The 23,023-nt window shown below is 35.3% G+C and overlaps 1 protein-coding gene across 1 annotated transcript; it reads left to right on the forward strand.

Annotated features, from left to right (window-relative positions):
- Positions 1 to 6,859: 6,859 nt before the first annotated feature.
- LOC144452518 (thioredoxin domain-containing protein 15-like) lies at positions 6,860 to 22,471 on the forward strand. Its single transcript, XM_078143620.1, has 4 exons — positions 6,860 to 6,944; positions 12,289 to 12,913; positions 17,486 to 17,616; positions 22,211 to 22,471. The coding sequence occupies exons 1-4, from the start codon at positions 6,860 to 6,862 to the stop codon at positions 22,417 to 22,419; spliced, it is 1,050 nt and encodes a 349-aa protein (XP_077999746.1). The 3' UTR covers positions 22,420 to 22,471.
- The last annotated feature ends 552 nt before the right edge of the window (positions 22,472 to 23,023 follow it).

The raw sequence follows: 23,023 nt of genomic DNA on the forward strand, positions 1-23,023 counted from the left end.
GGGGATACATTTGACAGTTTATTCAAAACAAATGTTGATATCACATGTCCATTCATGATCGGTTTACCAAACACAACAACTTTGTGTGTGGGGGGGGGGGGGGTAACTTATTTGTGAACGCATGAGAGTAATACATTGTAATTTACTTGTCGCACAATTATCAATAAATGTAAAAACTATTTTCAGTGACGGTTTCACTGAGCTGTATGCTAAAATGGAAAAGGGGTGACGATTGGTTCACTGATGTTACGTAGACTACAAGTTACATACAACGCTGATCGTGGTTTTAGTACTGTGAATCTATATTGTGCCAATGAACGAATATAGACGAAGACTGGTCTGTCCGTCTTTCTATTACATGGAGTACTTTGTTATATATACGTAAACACTGGCAGAAACATGAATAGGTTGTAAACCTTTTTATTAACAATCTGTTGGCTGACACTCCGTCTTTCTGTTATATATAGTGGTTTGTTGTATACAAGTAAACATTGACAGAAACGTGAACAGGTAGAACAATGGCGAAACGTTTGCAATCTGTTCACACTATGTGATATATTCAGTATATAGGAGATACCGACTTTTTTATTGTTTATTGTATTATTTAAAGTTTACTTTTATGTCTAGTCATCAATCTCTTTGCATGAGAAGAGAAAAAAACTCTACAAAGCCTACATGATAGTGTAACTAGTATCAACATTCTGGGTTTCATTTTGTGACAACATAAACATAAATACACACATAGATACATAAATACTAGTATATACATAGATACACACAGAGACACAGGTGTATAGGAGTGCAAAAGTAATGAGTAGAACAGACCTGATAAATAAATTCAATCCGGACGTTTCGAATGAATATTCTTAAACAAGGGACTTCAACATTAATGGGTGAATATATATATATATATATATATATATATATATATATATATATATATATATATATATATATATATATATATATATATATATATATATATATACATACATACATACATACATACATACATACATACATACATACATACATACATACATACATACATACATACATACATACATACATACATACATACATACATACATACATACATACATCAGCCATTAATTGCGACGTCCTTGATTTCAATCAAAGTGTTCGTAAAGTGGATCCTATCGATCGACCCATAAACGCAGCTGTTACAATAACATGAGTTTTGATATACGTCAAGTCTTGCACGTCCTGTCGTAAAACTGACTTTTTTGAATATAACGTGTAAAGACAGGGAATATATCGAGTTTGTCTCATGAATCACGTAACTATCTTGTTATTTACAATGTTGTCTAATCAAATCAGTTTAAAGACATAATTCTATTTATGGATCTAACTTCTTTTTTTAAAAACTCTAAAAAAAATGCAGCAGTGCTACAAATTGTACTTGAGGGTTTATGTCATAATACGTTCCAGTCTAACTATTAAGTTAATAAACTGCGTGTATATTATGTTAGGCCTTCTCACGAACTCTGCATTGTGATGCCGTAGGTGGTCTTTCAATCTCAACCAGATTTACACGCACGCGTCAACAGTTTCAGAAATAAGCATGGATACATGACTATTTGACCACGAAGACTAATATTTATTTATTAAATTGAAATCCAGGACGTAAAAAAAACCCCTAAGAATTAGAGGTTCAGGTTGAATTTTAAAATACCTATCACAACTGGGCATATATACAAATTAAATTTATTCATGACTTGAGGTTCGGAGCGACTCTTTACGACTCTTAACCAGATTTAATCATGTACATCCGGGACATTGACAAATGTTTGTTGGAATTTCAGTTTCTTTTCTTATTTGTTCCAGTATTTTTGTAGCAAACTAACTATCTTTTTTTAACATTTTAGCTACCCCGGCCGGCATATTTGCTAATTTTAGGTGACATAAATACATAATGATTATTCTAATTCTTGTTATGCATGCATGTGACAATCTACTTGGCTTTTTTTATGTTGCAGTGAAGTATTATAATCTACACACACTCGTCTTCTGACGCAAAGAAAAATATGCGTTTCGGAGTGTGCCGTAAAAAGGTGTGTTGTTTTGCGACAATACAGAAACAATCTTGTAAGGTAATATTCAGTTCAGCACAACTTCAAGTATTTTACGGCATTTGATCTTCGCTAACCAAAACTTGACTACTTGTATTTCAAATGCGGATTTCAATCGATACTTATTTACACAGGTAAGTGCTAAATACCGTATTCATGCTGGTCCTATTTCCGTTTTTCCCTTTCTGTGATCGTTCTACATTAATATATAATCCACTCCAATTTTCTGCTAATCAAATTCTGTCACAGATGTGGTGGTCTCCAACCGTGTGGCAAACATTAGGTTATGGATACCTTCCTGTCACGCCCATGCCGATGTTATTACTGACAGCCCCATTTTGCAACCGTAGATCCTGGAGCGAATCTAGGGTATATCCACTCCAGGGTCTATCTTTTATTCATATAAAATGTTTTTAGATTGTTTTTAGAAAAATCAAACATGGATTTATTTGTTCATATCTTAGAAAGTAGCCATGACTCCTTTAATTACACCACACATAACCAGTTGAACACGTTCGAACAGAAATATGGGTTTTAACTCATATTCAGTGTGCAACTTGAACACATTAATTCTGCTGACTCCCATGATGCAATGCCTCATAGAACAGATACCCTATAAATGCACAAGATTAACTTGATATTTCTCTGAAATCGGAATAAGTATGAAATGACTCTCCAGAGCACAACGGTTATGAAAATGTCTCTGGACTGGTGTTCCTCTTTCACTAAAATAGTGTTAAAAGTAGTATTTGGGATTTGAAATACGGTGTTTATAACTTTAGTTTGTATCATCCCTTGGTGTCTTGTGGAATTACGTATTTCTATTTATTTGTATGTATCAAAGACTAAACTATTCAAAAACGAACCTTTTGTCTGTGTCCCTCGCATCATCTATGAACCTGGTTATAAAAAAGTCGTTCTTTTACATTTACATAAATGTCATTTTTGTATATGGTGAAATACAGCTAAAATAATGTAGGCTTGGTGTTTCACGCATGGGCCATTACAACTAAAATAGTGTAGGCTTGATGTTTAACTCATGGGACATTACGTTTTTAACACTGAGCGAGAAATATTTCAACTCTAGACTAAGAACAACAGAGACGCAGTAAACACAGCAGGATCCTTTGCCCAGTCATATTGAACACTAATTAGCATTACTATCCTCAAACAGGCTTCTTAAGAAAACATTACACATGGAATTGATTTTAATGGCTGCAATTGTTTATTTTCTAATTTGATAATCAACATTTCAACTTTACTTCTTCTACATCCTCACTGTCCATGGCTCCCAGGTATTGTTTATTTTGCATTAGAAGACTTCAAGTTGTGTGAGGGTGTGAATTAAATGTCATGTCACATGAGTGTTTCACCAAGCCTAAATCAATTTAACTGTAAACAATCCAATTTCTGGTACTTTACGTAAGTGCTTGTCACTTCCGCCTTTAAGCTGAGGTCAGCATTTGTCGGTTCGCTTGAATAGCACACAATGTTACAGCGGACGCTATATAGCGTCATGAATAATTGACACTCGAATTATGATTTATTGAGAGGGTTTTTTAATTGACATGTAGTATTGTGTACCATGTAAACCAAATTATCCACTAGACATCGCACGGGATGTGTCGTATGCATTCCTATAGGGAGCATGTACTTAACTTGACATCTCGGCCTCAAAGTTAAGTGGAACTCAAATAGCTTGTATAAATCATGTATAATGTATGCATATTAAAGTTGAAGATGAGATAGGCTGATTGGATGATACTGTGCATGTACTGTGCCAAATTATGCTAGCATCCAAAACTGACATCGGATCAGATGTGCTGTATTAATTTCTACAAGGAGCATGTACAGAACTAGCCCTGCTTACAGGTATTGCACGAGTCTATATTAATGACTTGACTCTAAGGAGGGACAATTGTCAGAATCGAGCCCCGGATTACTCCGTATGCAAGCAGGACTAGTACTAGTACTGAACAACCTAAATATGCCACTTTGGCCTCAAAGTGAAAATATAACGAACTCAAATACCTTTAAAGTTAATATATAACTTATTCATGAAAAAGAGAAGGGCTTGGAGGATACTATGCACACATTACTTGTAATGGTATGTTTCCGTCGACAAATACGATTGTTGATACAAATTTCCTCTTTTGAATCCGTACATGTTGAATTATGTACGCATATAGTCTAGTCTAATCTGACACTTCAAGACAGTTCATTTGCTTCTACTACTAGTGTTAGATTATATTATATCACTTGATCTCAAGTCTGGAGGGATGTTCTGCACTAGCTGTAGCTAGGGTATAAATTGTATCGGACAACCAAAATATATATATTTACTGTAACTTGTCACAATTCCAAAAGTTAGACATTACACATGTTAACTGGAGGTGCATTTTATCTTATAATAGTATAGTAATAAGTTTAAATCATGATTAATTGGGGTGCTGAGTTTTTGGTGCGGACCCAAAAATCCCTTTGATTGGATATATTACACCATACTTACTGTATTGATACTCAAATATGCTTACTCATCACAGGTGACTCAATACAGTTCAGGGTGTATTATATGACGATTACGTTATTATATCGAACTAAACATTTTCAAAAAAGAACGTTCCAGTTGTGGCTACATCAGCTTTAGTGCTAATACGTTTACCATTGCTACATTGTCCACTCATGGGTATTGCATTTGTTGATGAAGCAAGTATAAACTGAAATACTTGAACCTCTGATATCAGTCGAGCCGATCGCCATATAAGGAATTAATCATGAATATTCATATATGCAAAATAGCATGACTATATATGGCGATCGTGTAGACTGGATATGGAGTCGTGTTTTTTTATAATCATATGCATGAAATGTGTCACTAAATGTAATGACTATACTTCGGAGAAGATGGCCTATGGTTGATTTAAACGCGTTGTGGTGTCTTTTGAATGGCCCAACATAGTTTGATTTACAATCGTTTGTCAACACAAATCGTATATGGATTACCAAGGGAAATCTATTGAAATATGAAATGGTTTTTAATTTGAAAATCTGAGATGTCATTACAAACTAATGTAAGATATTTTTGAAGTCGCATGAGACTTCATTATGTCATCTGAATTGTACTAATAATGGACAATTATCAAAAATTTCCCAGAACATTTTTGAGGCATTAATAGATGGCACTGTCTTATTTTGAAAGACGTCTAGAGGGAAATGTATTCACATGGCTGCCATCATCGTTCCCTGTCATTTCTCGAAATGCTGAATCCTTGCAAAGACAACCATGGTGACACTACACGTAGTTAATTTAATTTATTCCCCGATTTCAGCAACAAACACCTTTTAAGTATATATGAATCTAAATCATCGTTCGAAGATAACTGATCGCGAGTGTGTTTTAAATGTACTCTGCGACATCTCAATATTAATGGATCACTTCCACTTTTGTGCTGAATAATAACATTGTGATTATTTCGATTTTTTACTTTGACGGTAAAAATCACCCCCCCCCCATCACCCCCCCCCCCGGGCTTGTGTTTCCATAAATTGTTTATACTGTACGAGTCACATATATCATCATGTTATCTATACCGAGATGAATAGATTTGTCGGTACATGTCCATCCTATTACCACTACCGTGTCTATTTCCAGATCCCTTACGGTTGCATGCAAAATTCTCACAAATGTGAAAATTGTCTTTTTGTCAACCCAGTTATTTATGATGTCCATGTAAACAACCCGTGTTTCTGCTATGCTGGAATCCAACCCGCACAAGTTCATCACAGTATCGCATGCAAATCTATACGCAGCCAGCGACACTATTTTCACTTTCAACATGCACCTAAATCGTGACTTTTGTTATACCACCAGGAATAAGCTTGGAAATTAAGCCGAGTAAATATGATGTTTTTTTTGAACGGACAGATTTGGATGACAGGCATGATGAATTATGATCTAGCGAGAGTATACCCAAACAATCGCTACGAACAGATAATATCATAAGTCGTATTTGCAGATTATATCACTTTTATGTTTTTATATTAATGTGATTTGTCTTAAAACGAGAAAGACAGAAACACACTAATAGATAGAAGACTTGCAGAATGACACCGAGATGGTGCTGTCTGTAGAGATAGTCAGAGAAACTGTTGAAATTCAGCAAACGAAAATATTTGTTAACTACCGGGAGATAACTTGACTAAGACTTGAAGAATAGAGACGGCGAATAAACCGTTATTGAAACATCGTCGTAAACCACACTCTCTTTTACGGCACTGTCCAAGGCGCACCACCAAATTTCGTAGTGTCGCGGAAGAAATAACAGCTCTGGTTTGCAAGAATGTTATTGAAATAGCATTTAAACTTTTTTTTTCTAAAAAAAAAATGAATTTTGTATGTTTCAGCCCATATGTGAATTTTCTACATCTTCGACCGGTTGGTTTAGAAAATAAGGTTATCATTTTACTCTAGCTATATCAGTAACGCTATATATGTAGAATCGTTTCACTTACCTCCAGTATGGGGCAAACACAACGTTAGTTTGAACGACGTGCTTTAAGTTAATGGACACGCCCAAACAACACGTGACATAGTATATATTTTTTTTACATGTAAAGATGCGTCGTGATTGGAAGTTAATCTTACGTTATAAATTTATCTGTATAGGAAAACTGGAAAGATCGCCCTCTCACGACACATATAAGCCCTTTAGCTAATGAAGATAAGTTTAATTGCTAAATCCAAGTTATTTAGGGGGTCATACAAGATGGCGACGTTCAAAAACATTACCGATGTTATCCATCGCAGGATACGTTTAGCGATGTTTCTTCTCATTCTCTGCGTAACTCAAGGTAAATGCGTTTGTAAAATTAATTAAGCGCCATCGTTTCTAGTAATTTTGAGTTCTTATACAGTCCAGTGTAATTGTATATGGTAGTTATCTAGCGTATTCATCAGTGTCCGATTGACAGTCCTGCTTGCAGATGCCAGATGGAGTAATAATTCTTAGAGTATGGATGTATTATTAGGGTCTTTCCTAAAACAAGCATAGCATATACATTACTATACTTCTGACGTCAGAAGTATAGTAATATGGTCGTAACTACGTTGCATTGCAATTGTGTGTAAACATCAACCTGCTGTTACAATGTTGTTGTTAAATGTGTGAAGCATAATTTCGCAATGAAAAAAATAATTGATTGGCGTTATACTTCCATGATTGGACGTGGTCATCAAAACAATAGACAAAAACTCCTCCCACTGTCAGTAACATCGCCTACTGTCTCAGACACAAAACATGTCAACAACAACAACAACAACAACAGCAACAACAACAACAACATTGTTACGATGCTATACGTACATCATGTACTGTACATGATTGCGATTCACTTCATCCCAAATTCAGCTCGTTCCATTTCAACTCACCCCATTTTCAACTCACCCCATTTTCAACTCGCCCCAATTTCAACTCGCCCCATTTTCAACAACACTAGTAAATGTTTATCTAAATGATACATGGACTCGAAGTACGGTGACTGAAAAATTTACATCATTTTACGTACGTGGCCAGTCAAAGCATAGCAAATATAGCATTTCATAGCAGAAAGTGGTGGTCACATGGATTGCGATTCACTTCGTCCCATTTTCAACTCGTCCCATTTCATCTCGCCCCAATTTCAACTCGCCCCATTTTCAACTCGCCCCATTTTTAAGTCGTCCCATTTTCAACTCGCCCCAACAACACTAGGAAACGTTTATAAATCTAAACGATACATGGACTCGAAGTACGGGGACCGAAACATTTACATGATTTTACCTACGTAGCCAGTCGAAGCGTAGCAAATGTAACATTTCGTAGCAGAAAGTCACGGGTGTGGGTTTTGGCTAGGTGTTTGGTAGATCTCGAACTTATACTAGCACAACAACTTTAAATTTCCTCAGTCATGGAATATCACTTTTCACATTAGGACTTAATGTTTACAACCCAAATAAGAAATAATAATGATAATAACCAGGGAGAATATTAGTGACTGACACGCTTACGACTTCCGCGCGTACGGGTTTTGGAGACGTGTCTCCTCTCCCTAGTTAACGCAACTAAGTATTGTAGCATGTATGTGTTTACAGCGCAAGTGGTACTTCATTAGTGGAATATGAGATACCACAGACCCTCCAAACTGAGTACTACTAGCTTCGATTTCATATATGCACAGGTAAATTATATTGCAAAGAGTTGGGGCGAGTTGAAAATAGGGCGAGTTGAAATTGGGGCGAGTTGAAAATTGGACGAGTTGAGTGGGACGAGTTGAAATGGGACGAGTTGAAATTGGGACGAGTTGATCCGTCACCGTCACATGTATGTGGGTTTGGGCTAGGTGTTTTTTCTGGTGACGGATCAATTCATCCCAATTTCAACTTGTCCCATTTCAACTCGTCCCACTCAACTCGTCCAATTTTCAACTCGCCCCAATTTCAACTTGCCCCATTTTCAACTCGCCCAACTCTTTACAATATAATTTACCTGTGCATATATGAAATCGAAGCAAGTAGTACTCAGTTTGGAGGGTCTGTGGTATCTCGTATTCCACTAATGAAGTACCACTTGCGCTGTACATACATGTACTACAATACTTAGTTGCGTTAACTAGGGAGAGGAGACAAGTTTCCAAAACCAGTACCGTACGCGCGGAAGTCGTAAGCATGTCAGACACTAATATTCTCCCTGGTTATTATCATTATTATTTCTTATTTAGGTTGTAAACATTAAGTCCTAATGTGAAAAGTGATATTCCATGACTGAGGAAAGTTGTTGTGCCAGTATAAGTTCTAGATCTAGCAAACACTTAGCCAAAACCCACACCACTTTCTGCTACGAAATGTTACATTAGCTACGCTTCAACTGGCCACGTAGGTAAAATCATGTAAATTTTTCGGTACCCGTACTTCGAGTCCATGTATCGTTTAGATTTATAAACGTTTACTAGTGTTGTTGGGGCGAGTTGAAAATGGGACGAGTTAAAAATGGGGCGAGTTGAAATTGGGGCGAGTTGAAATGGGACGAGTTGAAATTGAGACGATGTCACGAAGTGAATCGCAATCGTTTTTTCTAGATCTAGCACTTACACTAGCACAGATAGGCAACGGTGTTTACAACTTTCTACAGTCATGGAATATCACTTTTCGCAGTATGATTTAATGTTTAAAATGCAAATAATAATGATAATAACCAGGGAGAATATTTATGACTGACATGCTTACGACTCCCGCCTATGGGTTTTGGAGACGGTTCTCCTCTCCTGAGTTAACACAAAGTATTGTAGTACATACTGTATACCCCATTTACAGCGCAAGTGGTACTTCATTAGTGTAATACAAGATACCACACACCCTCCAAACTGAGTACTACTAGCTTTGAGTTTCATATATGCACAAGTAAATTATAATGTAAAGAGTTGGGGCAAGTTGAAAATGGGGCGAGTTGAAATTGGGGCGAGTTGAATATGGGGCAAGTTGAGTAGGAAGAGCAGAAATGGGACGAGTTGATCAGTCACCCATGTACATCACGTTGAAAGTTGAAAACACCCCTGCACATTTAGCTTGCAACAAGTAGACTTGCTGTGGCTACCATAAATAATAAAACACATTTGGAAATATGGTTTCATGTTCAATTCATTAATTGCCGCACATCAACCATCATCAACAGTGAACAAATGCATACATAAACACGTCTACAACATTGTATAAATGTATATTTGTGATAGTTGCACTGCAGTGAAATGTTACCAATTAAAATCCGTCATAATCCAACTGTTGATAGCATTTTTGAATGATTTTTTGACTGTGATTTTGAATACTTCACCCTATTTTTTATGTCTTAACTGTTTTTTTATGTATTAACTTGCCACTGTTAGTGTTTTTAGGGCATGAGCTAACTTCTATGCATAACCGGCATCCATTTGTGGTCAGTGTCTCGGTAATTGTTATTTTTTCCTATGAAAGTGTGTATAGTTTGTCAAAGAAAAAGTCTTTGCTCTTGAAGAACATATCGTCATTGAAAAAATGTTCCCTACCTGAAAGTCTGTGGTGTGATGTCACTGATCTCAATGTCTAAGTTAATACATGTAGTGGTAGCAATGGCAGCAGTCATGATGCTTACTACATTCTGAAAAGTGAATGAACAGCTGAGCGTTATAGCCCCTTCACTTCGTAACCTTAATGCCTGTTCACCCTAAATTTTGAAAATATTTTAGTTTGAAATCGTCAGCAAAATAGAAAAATTAGTGGGTCTATGTATATAACGAATGAATAATCTCCCGGTATTGTGAATAAGTGCTACATCATCTCGTACTCATGATTCCCCTAAATTCTAAATTCTGTCGGCTGGGAGGGATACGGCCAACATGAGGGGAATCATTCAATGATGTAGCACTTATTTGAAATAAAGGGTGATTATATATAAATATTACATAGCACTTTTCATGCTTTCCCACACTGTGCACACTAAGTCAGAGTGCTTTGCAATTAGTACCCCTGGCATGGACCTATAGTGGCACAATGGCTGTTTACTTCATCAACTCCCTGGGGCGCATACAATCCATTGCAGCCTTTATAAGCACTTAGGATTAAAGCATTCACATTGCAACCTCTATCCTACCAGGTCCCCAGTTATACAGCTGGGTTGACTGAGGCACAATCGTGGTTCAAATCTTGCCTAAGGACTTTCAGAAACAAATGGCAGCGACAGGGCTTGAACCTGCAACCTGCAACCTGCAGATTCCAAGCCGGCCACTGTAACCATTCAACAATCATGATTCCACTACATGTACATTGTACATTTGTTCACTTACATACAATGAGTTAGACCTATAGGTATTCATAAAATTGCATTTATGAAATTAATAATAAACACTTTAGTTACAAGACTATCTAGTATGCCATGACAGTGTATTATTATAGCCTCTGTTAACATTGCCAAGCTGTAACTTTAACTCTAAGACTGTTGTAAATTTACATGTATTGGCAATGTGTACTGACCAGTGTAAGAAACTATCTGTTTGATTATACATTCAATAAACATTAGAACTTTCCTAGATTTCATTTTGAATACAAGTACATGTATTTTACGAAAATCAGAATTTGTAAATAAATAAGTATATACTATTTTGTGTAATGTTCACATCTGACAAGGAAGTCATATGTTGGCATACAGGAGCATTGCCCAATGATCTTCTTAGCTGTCACAGCAATCTACATTACTACAAATAAGTAATCATTGTTGTCTATATCAACCCTGACAGGATACAGAGAATGTCTGTCAGCAACTAAGAGCATTAAATATAGAGGTGTAAAATGTGAATTACAAGTAATGCTAGCTTGTCTACCGACAAGACGAGTGACGCCATGATGTTGTTTTGTCATCACCACTTGTACTGTTGCTTTTCAAGGTCCAATTTTGCCACACTCCAAGGGCTACTCTAGAAAAATCTGTATGCATAAAGATTAATAGTATCAACAGATTAAATGTTATCCCCCAGTGTTTTTTTTTGCATTCAGCCAGGAAAAAATACAAGTGACCTAAGGGCTCTTTGTCACTACGAGTCAATAGATGCTAGTTCACAAGTATTTTCTGAGTGAATGAAGACAAATATTGGGGAATAATATAATTATACCAATGTCAGTAATATAAAAAAAAAAATTGAGGAAAATAATGACAATTTTGAATGTTTTGACTTATATTTCAACACAGCAGAACCAGTGATGTAGACATGCATTGTCATGACATAGACATGTGCTGTCATGATGTAGAATGACCAGAGTATATTTCCCGTATTTTTTGTTCAACTTGGCTTATGCATGGTATAATGTCATTTAAAATATGTCCCCTTTTACCCAATTAATTTCCCTGTATGACTTTCCTACTAATAATGGGATATTATACGACAATGCAGGCTATGATGTCGAAAAGATATTGGTATGTCACCCAACATAACTATAGATAAATGTAAGCTACAGTAACATATTGTCTCGTCAATGAGCACTTGTTGCCATGACAACTAATTGGAGATAAAAAAATCTATTGACAAATATTTGTCAGAAGACACCACTTTTATCATTTTTGTTGACTAATGTGCATGTTAATAATTCAACTCTTTGGTTACAATTAATGACGTAATTTTCATTTTTCGCTGACAGGAATTGGTGAAGACATCAATGAAGACGTCCACTTAGTAAACAGTGAAGACCCTGTTGTTTGTAATGATGATTGTCAATATGATAAAACAGTTGTTGTGGATGATAGCGATACCATAGATGTTTTAGACGCAGACTTTGCTGCAACGGATAGTGACACTGAGATAATAAACAGACTAGCTGAAACGGAGAAAAGTGGAGGTGTGGACGAGGAGGAGGAGGTGGCTGAGGAGGAAGAGGAGGGGTTGGCTAAGGAGGGGGACTTGAAGGATACTAACGATGAAAACAGTGAATCTATTATTGAAGAACCGTGCCAAGATAACGTTACTGTTAAAAACGAGTCCAATCACCAAGGTAACCAAACTGAGGATGGCGGACAAAAACCCAAATACACATGCACTGACATTGAGCTTCAGGAGAATGAAACAATTGCAGTCAAGATAATCAATAACACAGATTTGTTTCAGTTATTAAATAGGACTAATTCTACTGAAGGTCCTTGTTCCATTGTACTGTTTTATGCACCATGGTGTAGATTCAGTGCTAATGTAGCGCCTCATGTCAATGCCTTGGGACGAGCATATCCAACATTGCATGTGTTAGCTATAGATGCTATTGAGTTCAGTAGGTAAGTGAAAACTCATTATAGTTGTATAAACTGGTAAATATAGTAGAAGTGATGTTGGCATGGTGTTTCACTCATGGGGACATTATGTTTTTTGACACAAAGATAGATATATTTCAACTCTAGACTAACAATAACAGAGATACAACAAACACAGCAGAATCGTTTACTTTCCAACTGATAACCAATGGTGACTTGACTACATCTACATCCCAATGTGAGCAGCACATCTATAAGTGTTTCTTTTGTATTTGAAGTTGTCTTAGTGTGTGTAAAAAATATGTTGTAGGAGTAAAACACCAAGGCAAAGTCATTTGTACTATATTGAAGAATAGTAATATTACAGAACCTGTGATGTAGTGTGTTCATAGTCACTTCCAAACCAGAAATTAGGTAGCTTGATCTTTTTTACATCTCGCACAGTGTTTTTTGTAACGAATTACACAAACAAAATACAGGAATTGATAGTGCACACACACACACACACACACACATGCACACATGAAATGTTACATTTTATCTTACTGTGGACACAAATAAAGTTTTGCGTTTGAATCTTTCTTGTTTTCCGTCCGAGATACAATGTATAATTTTATATGCTAGCATGCTATCAGTGTCTGTATTTTATTTTATGTAATTATTTGTAACAAAAAAACCTTGTGTGAAAAGTAAAACACATTGTGTTGCCTTATTGAAACTCTATAGTCACTCTGGTTTGGTAGTAATTGAAACTCTATAGTCACTCTGGTTTTGTAGTAATTGAAACTCTATAGTCACTCTGGTTTGGTAGTAATTGAAACTCTATAGTCACTCTGGTTTGGTAGTAATTGAAATTCTATAGTCACTCTGGTTTGGTAGTAATTGAAACTCTATAGTCACTCTGGTTTGGTAGTAATTGAAACTCTATAGTCACTCTGGTTTGGTAGTAATTGAAACTCTATAGTCACTCTGGTTTGGTTGTAATTGAAACTCTATAGTCACTCTGGTTTGGTAGTAATTGAAATTCTATAGTCACTCTGGTTTGGTAGTATATGAAACTCTATAGTCACTCTGGTTTGGTTGTAATTGAAACTCTATAGTCACTCTGGTTTGATAGTAATTGAAACTATATAGTCACTCTGGTTTAGTAGTAAAGTTAGCATGAGGACTGTCAATGTTCTCTGCATCCCTTATTTTCACCAGCAAAGTGAGTGAAAGTACAGCAGAAAAGACCACAAGCACAGGTTAAAAAGAAGCACAGGTTAAATACTCTAAGTACCTGATTAGCACTGACAAGAAATGGGGTACTGTTACATATTGCATATTGCATATGTTTATCCAAAACAAATATAAAATAATAAATATAATATAAAGTAAATATACGGATGGCATGGTTTGTTTATGGAACACTCACTTCAGAATCAGAATCAGAATTACTTCAAATTTATTCATCCCACTTTGGGAAACTAAAACGACAGTTCTTGCAGGTAAAAACGTGAATTTACCATGATTTTACATGTAGTAGGAAGCCAGTGAGGTTTTTAAAGACCCCTTACTCTTCTGAAATGGTTACCAATACACGCCTTAAAATGATTAATTGATATAGTAGCAATAGCCCTTTCTGGTTAACTGTTCCAAATGTCTACAACACATTGAGTGAAAAGAAATATTTACGTATATCCATTCGGCACTTTAACAGAATCTCGTTGATAAGTCTTGAAACTCATATCCTGATAATCAGGAAGTAGTCGTTAAAGGTAATTTAGCAATCAGACTTTAAAGTGATAACAAGAAATTATGTTTATTGAGAGTGAAGGACTGGCCATATGGATGAAGATTGCGTATTTATTTTTGATTTTTAATTTTATATAAAAATATTTCATCATGGCTTCCTGCTTTAAAAATCAATGGGAAACAATGTGTGCAATAATTGGCAAAAGATTAAATAAATGTGTAAAATGTTTGTCATTGTACGTACAATAACAAACTTGTTACAATTTTGTAGCTTTTTGCATTATACTGAGTAGCAAACACAGACTTTGTCAATGAATGTGGTTTCACATTGATTTTGCAAGTAGAAAGCGCTTGATAAAATTGTTTTATGAATCCAAAATAAATGCCAAATTCTCATCCACATGGTGACTTTAAAACAAATTCTCATTAATACTGTATACTGTATTGAAGTGGACCTAAGTAGTTATATGTGTATGTTTCTCATGACCCAGCCTTCTCTGTATTTAGGGAATCTGACTCAGAAATGGAAAAATTACCCCCTCTATGGCCAGATAAATGTAAGATGGCGACATGACAATCACTTATTTGGACAAAAATGATTGTTTATCGCTTTAATTCAGGACTTTAAATGAACCAAATGGTTCACAGTGTCTGTCCAACTTCAGAGCATCACAGACCTTACATGTACAATTTACACACACACACTTTTTGTTCTCGTTTCATTTTATCTGATTGACCGACGAGTCAATTTAAAGGAATAAAATAGAAATATAAAAATGTCACCACATCTCAGAATCCTACTAACTAGATATCAGGAATAGTCATTAGAATTCATTGAAGTACCAGGCTGAAAATTGTAAGTGATATCAACAAGAAATTATCCTTATTGAGAGTGATTGACAACACCTAAACCAATTTCAATGACATTATGAGGTGCCATGTCCTCTGAAGATCACGTAGTAGTCACTTTGTCGCTATAGTCAGTGATAATGATAAGAAATTGTCCTTGTCTACGATGAAGGACAGTGTTTTAACAAATGTTACAGAGATATTTAGTGCTTCAAGAGGAAGCCGATGCCCTTTTTCAGTATGAAACTTCACAAAGAGAACCGCATGAATCGTTAGCCCACTAAATTAATCAATTGAAACTCTATGCGCCTTCAATGCATTGAAGGCGTGTTCTTGATTGAAGCATAATTGAATTTTTTTCTAGAAAATACTCAACTAATACAACTTTTGAGTTTCACGTTGTCCATCTTCTGTATCATGATTTAAGTAACAAAAATAAAAAGACAGTGCTATTTCAAAGGGTCACTTGTTTCTATTACCTGTGATTTTACAGTATATCCTGTCAGAACTAAATCAATGAAATCATAATAAATATTGTTCAAGTTGTTATGTCTAGATTGAAAAAAACAGTAAAATTGTCATTGATAGTTGTAAACGTAGTACCCACGGATAATAAGGGCAAATCAAAATCTGATACAGAATGACGGAGAATACGAGATTGACTCCCTTAAAAGTTGTCTTGCCTTCACTGTTCACATTAAATTTTACCTTTTATCAAGAATGTCATCAAAGTTTCTAATGTCTTTTTTATTCAATCTGTTCACCTTCTGGTCCTACATACACTTTAATTTGATTGCAGTGACAAATAGTACATACCTACCCATACACATATTGTGTTAGGTTTGACAGGATGTCTTGATTGAAATCTGATGCAAGGATTCAATTTGATAAATTTATTATATTTTTAGCTCCATTGGTTTTGTCCTGGTCATCTTGCCACATTTTTGTGCATTGTCTAGAAAAATGCCATGACCCAACTTACTAGTATACTTTGAACATATTATTTTGGCACATAATAATAATAATAATCATCTTTTATTTATACTGGATAGTTCTTTATTGTAAAAAACACTTGTATCCCAAGAAGTCCAGTGAGGGCCATCCCTCATGGGTTCAGTGTTAATGCTGGACAAAACTGGAGTACCTGGGGAAGACCTGTGTTGTTCGGTAGAGTCAAACTGAACGACACTCTTCTTACTTACAGTATGGTAATTTTAATCAAACCCTGAATGGGTTCAAACCCCGACACCAGTGGTAAGAGGCAAGTGGCCACCGACAAACCTGAAATGAAACACATGAACATTTACATGTAGTAGAATTGAAAATATTCATGTTTTGGTGCCACTTTTGGTCGATAAATAATATTTTTTAAGGCCTAAAAAAATGTTGTTATTCCGATTACATTCAATTTTAGAATAGGTGAGGTATGTAGATTTTTTTTTGTCATGTGTGAGTGTCTAGTTCAGGTAGTTATGTTTTCCATTGTTTTCCATATGGTGTCTGTATCATTGGTTTCTTCCAATCAGATGTACAGCAATTACAGATTGGAAGAACTGTTTCATATTGTCTTTTTCAGTTGATGTCAGTTTCTTCATCCACTATTTCTCACATGATTTCACAATTTTTTCTTTTTTTCTTCTTGAATACTTAAAAAAAAATTTAGGGTCAGCAGTGAAAAACAAGGTGGGGTAAATAATTGTGAGCGCCTTGTGTACACCTTTTCTCCTGAGAGCTCAAGACGCTCACAATTATACCCCTGGGGAGCAGACTCTATAAGCACATAGGATTAAAGCATTCACATTGCAACCTCTACCCTACCAGGTACCCAATTATACAGCTGGTTTGACTGAGGCACAATCATGGTTCAAATCTTGTCCAAGGACTTTAGCTTTTCATAAACAAATGGCACCGACAGGGCTTGAACCTGCAACCTGCAGATTCCAAGCCGGCCATGCTAACCATTCACTCCATAATATAACCATATTGAAATGCTTTTTTTTCTTTTCTTTTCAGTTTAAATGCACGTTTTGGGACAGTAGCCGTACCAAACCTGTTACTATTCCACAATGGTAAACCTGTAGCAAGATTTAACCAATCAGAGCGAACCTTTGAACATTTTAAAGCCTTTATAAAAAACCACACAGGTGAGATAAATTTATTGAAATAGATCTCAGAATATTAATAATGATAGTAATAATGATATTATTGGATGCCATAAGAGATTGTAAAAAAATTTTAAAAAAATATTTAAAAAATAAAAAAATAATTACATGTAGGTTCTTGTCTTTACTCCAGTTGGTGTGATCGTTACATTTCACTTATAAATATATTATATATACTTACATGATGTATAAACTTTCTGTTCTTTTTATTGGTAATTTATAACTGTAGTATATTCACATGTAACTATGATAAACAACTCTTAACTAACTTAAAAATAATGGATGAAAAAAATTATATTATTGGTGTTCATGAGACTCACAAATGTCTTTGCTGGTAGATATATACCTGGAAAGTGAAATTTGCATACATGTTGCAATAATAATGATCACATGTGACCATTGAATATCACATGATCATAATTTTGTGTATGGTTCTTAGAAATCCTGACTTGAAAACCTAGGGCATGATGTCACATTTATATGAAAGTACACCCAATATCAAATCAAATGGTGATTCCAAGTTGACCATTAAATATCATTCCCCAGTATTTTTCTTCATTCAGCAGAGAAAAGTATGAGTACCTAAGGGGCCTTGCCACTATGAGTCAAAGATGAGTAAAGGCAAAACAAAATCGCCAACATTTTTTTTTCTGTATTCTGAAAGTTTGCAAGATATCATTGTAATTCATAGGAGTTTAGTCTGACTGTTGTTTCACAAAGTGCCAGTAACTTGTTTTATTGTGGAACTGCAGACATAAAAACAGTGAATAAAACATGACACTATGAAGTCATTAGCTTGCGGTAACCTTTTACTTTATCTTGGGGATGCATTAAAGAGAGAGTTTTGACGCCAGCCACACCATTAACAAATAAAAAATAGTCAATAACATTGAATTGTTAAGTAAGACAGTTCTGTGTATATGCAAATTAACAAATTGTCGTAAATTTAAGAGTAACACTTTATCATGTCTTCATCTTCCCCCGTTTTGTTTGTCTCACCAAAACACAAACTTCAAACTAAGAAAGACAGTCTGTACATGTAACTTTATAGTTTTAGGCAGTTACTTTTTAGTTGTTAGTTAGTTGAGGCTATGTTCATCCAGCAATTTCCATTCTCGTCTGTTTTTTCTTGCAATTCTACTCCATGTTGCTGTATATGGTTATTTCATCTCTCCATCTCCTTTTTTGTCTTCCTCTTCTTCTTTTCCCTGTTCGTGTTGCCATCCTGTGAGTCTCTTGGTCCACCTGTTGTCTTGATTTCTAGCTAAGTGCCCTGCCCATCTCCTTTTCATTCCCTTGATCTTCTCTATGATATCTTTGGCTTTTGTTTCTTGTGTTATGTGGGAGTGTCTAACTTTTTCCTATAATGATATATTGATCATTCTCCTCTCCATCACTCTTTGTGTTGTCATCAATTTTGGTTCAATCTCGTGGTTGTTGACATGTCTCTGCCTCATATGTCATTGTAGTTAGAACACACTGATTATAGATCCTTCTTCTAAAGGATATTGGTATTTCCTTGTCATTTACTTATTACAACTCATCACACCAAAGTAGAGCATTTTCTGTATGTACCACAATCATTTATAGCATCCATATCAAGTGTAAAAGTATACTGTTTCATTTGCTATAGACTACATTAGAAAGGCCACTTGCTAGGCTTGTAAATGAACCAATTGAAAAAGTATAATTTTACACTTGATATGAATGCTATAAATGAGTGAATCACATACAGAAAGTGCTTTACTTCAGTAGTACTCGTACAGTAGCCATAATGCTCATTTTCGACACACACTTTGTTTTTGATTCGGCTGTGTAGTCACCTAGAGCAGTTTTTCTGCTACATCCAATTTCCAAGTTCTATTACTACATTTTTCTGTGGTTCTTAATTTTCTGCGTAATATATTCTACAAGCAGAGCATTCATAACTATCACTTTGTATTAACAGAACTCAAACCTGGTCAGGCATAGTTGATCCTATGACGTAATGCATTGTACATATACAGTCCGTTTCATGTTACCGCTCTGTTAGATACAACCAATGAGAAACTGCAAATGCTGCACATTAAGATAGCAAGATCGAATGAATATAGTTTCTTGTGACATTTTGTCTAAATGAAATAAACTAACATGCCACCATGTAGACAACAAATGTAGACATCAAAACATTGGTGCCTGCTTGTCCGCATCTACATTCATTTACAACCCATAACACCAAAGTAAAGCTTTTTCTGTATGTACCACAATCGTTTATAGCATCCATATCAACTGTAAAAGTATACTGTTTCATTCGCTAATAGACCACATTAGAAAGGCCACATGCTCTAGGCTTGTAAATAGAAACAGTCATAAGTTCCTTATGCATTTCTTTAAAAATAGAAACAGTATACTTTTACACTTGATGTGAATGCTGTAAATGAGTGTAGCACATAGAGAAAGTGCTTTACTTCAGTGTTATTCGTTGTAAATGGTTTATTTCATAATAGATAAAATGTAGCAAGAAATTACAATCTTGTTATTTTATTGTAGAATATGTACTTTCTTGTTGGTTTCTGTGTGGTTGTAGCAAACAGAGATGGTGAACACTAACCTGAAAAGGGTTTTATATACATACTAAAATGTCAAATTATTCCATCAACTGTTCTACCAACACTATTAAAAGGACAGTTGTATTGCCTTGGAAGGCATACATCAATATTTACATTATAGTAGAATTATTTAATCAAGGTTTTATGGACATGCTATTGCTGGAGTAAAAAAAACTATAAACTTAGCTTGTACCACTAAAATTTTAGTGTAGATTATTGTACACTGATAAAGATAAGAAGGATAATATAGATCTGAATGTACACAGGGTCACATGAATGTTTCACCAAAATACACCCAGTGGGTAAGATTGTTCATTTGTATCATAGCTTGCTCAACTTCACGCATCAGGGCACATGTCCACATTCTTATTAACTGTGTATGCCTATCAGCAATACCGGAATCATTAGAATTCTGTAACAGTACATTGTATATATCAAGTGGTGTAAGGATAGTGATTAGGCTTAGAGGTGACCAGTTTATAATGCATGAATACTCAAACACACATAAGTCATCATGAAATACGTACTAGTGCTTTATTTTCAATTGACAATCAGTGTAGCAGATCCTAATATTAATGTGATACCGAAACAGAGCTTAATTCTTGATATGTATTCTCGTAAATAGATATTGTTCACCAATATTTTTCTTCATTCAGACAACGAAAATACGAGTTACCTAAGGGGCCCTTGTTACTATGAGTTGCTAGACGAGTAGTGACGACCCATAGGTCACGGGTATTTTCCAGCTTGATCAAGAAAAATATGGGGGAATGATATAATTATACCATCGTCAGTTGTTTTTTTTAAATCGAAGAAAGTAATGGCAATTTTTAGTGTTTTGACTCATTTTTCAAACACAGCAGAACCAATGATATACATGTAGACATGCATTGTCATGACATAGACATGTGTTGTTATGACGTACAACGACCTGAGTATATATTCCATATTTTTTCATTGAATCTGGCTTGTGCTAGTCTGGATGCCAACATGGTTTCTCACTAAACCACATTTGGTCAAAGTCCCTCAGTCGGCACAAAAAGTTGTTCATCCAATCAGTGAACCCCAACTGTTACAGTGATGTAAACAGTGTATAAGTAGCATCCTGAGCTGACAAATATACCATATTTGGACATTACGTAACTGCCCCAATAAAAACTAACATTATTAGGGACTGTGTTATCGGTTAGAATTTGTGATTGATTAACAAAGACATGATGTTAATGACTGTGTGGGTGGCTGTGGATGAATTTTGATATTGCATCTCATGCATATCAGGATTTCTAGAGTAGCGACTTTGAATATACTGTGAATGGAGATGTAAATTGTAACGATACCATATAGGAACTAGACTAGGTGTAAATCGTAACGATACTGGATAGGAATAAGGCTCGGCTTGTGCATGGTATGGTAGTATCTTCTTGTATATAAAGTTAGCTCTCATATTTCATTTTGAATCTTTAAGACTTGTATCACGCTTTTACATTCCCTGATCTTGTTTCATGCAGGTGAGCTAATACTGATAGATGGGCTTGCCTTTGATATGTTTATCAGTGTATGTGCTGTCACTGGTTGTATTTTTTTTACAACAGCGCCCTCTGTAGTTCAAAATAGAAATCCTGGCCTGGATTGACACATCTTTGTGAATCTGATGATTTTGGAGTCCTCGCGAGAAGAGTTAGAGGAAGTGAAAAATGTTTTTCGTAGGATTTATGAAAATTGACATTTATTTGTTCATTCCTGTCTTTATTTGATTATAGTTTTATCGTCTTTGACCCACTTTCCGAGTTCTCTATAATTAAATGGATTGAAAGTTTGACCGTCTCACTTGGTTGTCAGGGCATAGCTATGAGTGACTCCTGTAACATATTGTATAAATGTAGATGTGAGGTTCAAGTCGACATTCAGATTCACAATATGTAGAAAATAAATTCTGAACTTTACAGCTGTAATTACTCACCTAACTTTCTGGGTATTTTGTCTTCTAGGCATTGAAGGTGATCCAACTGTTGAAGTATCAGATATGGACTATATTGGACCACTACCTAGCAAGCCCATTGAGGAACCCGATTATTTCCTCTGGTTCTCAACTATCTTTTTGTTTGGTTTCTCCTGTTACGTTTTCAAACAAAAATTCGGAGATAGAATCATGGAAAGAGTACGGACTTGGGCAGAGATTCATGAACATATGGATTAGAAATATTAAAGAAATTTATTTAGATCTTCACTTGCAATTTTTTTACACGAAAGAAACTGTAAACAAAGGTATTTCTGTCAAATCACAACACTTGTGTAATTATGTATAAAAAAAACACAGGAATGAAACTGTACAGATAGTTTGTTTTGGATGCCATTTGCATAGTTACAATGAGGTTTCATATTCGGTAAACATTTGCTTCATGCAAATTTAAACTTGCGCTAGCTTTAACTGGAATTTTTTTTCATCAAATAATCAAAGATATATTCACTAAAGTTGCTCAGTTACATATAAAAAGACATTGTATCTGTTAATGTAATATATAGGTGGTGTAGTGACAAGTTGAAATCTTCAGCAAAAGCTCGGTTTTAAATGTATTGCCATGTTCAAACTACACTATTTGTAACTGGAGTATCATTTTTCGATTAGATAACCACAATATATTCACTGTTACCCAGTGGTTGATATTAGCCATAAGCAGTACAGAAACAGAGTGAAATCATGATCGCCATTGAGGGCGCTGATTTTTTGATGCGGAACCAAAAATCAAATTGATTTGATGTATCATGTATACAGCTTTACCCTGGCACAGGCAATATAATAC

Source organism: Glandiceps talaboti, chromosome 22, assembly GCF_964340395.1.
Source record: "Glandiceps talaboti chromosome 22, keGlaTala1.1, whole genome shotgun sequence".
NCBI classification, from domain to species: Eukaryota; Metazoa; Hemichordata; class Enteropneusta; family Spengelidae; genus Glandiceps; species Glandiceps talaboti.

Excerpts from the sequence above, each read along its gene's own strand:
- LOC144452518 (XM_078143620.1), top strand. The coding sequence starts at position 6,860 with ATGGCGACGTTCAAAAACATTACCGATGTTATCCATCGCAGGATACGT. Across the intron at positions 6,945-12,288 it reads CATTCTCTGCGTAACTCAAG|GAATTGGTGAAGACATCAAT; the intron begins GTAAATGCGTTT and ends TTTCGCTGACAG. Across the intron at positions 17,617-22,210 it reads CTTTATAAAAAACCACACAG|GCATTGAAGGTGATCCAACT; the intron begins GTGAGATAAATT and ends TTTGTCTTCTAG.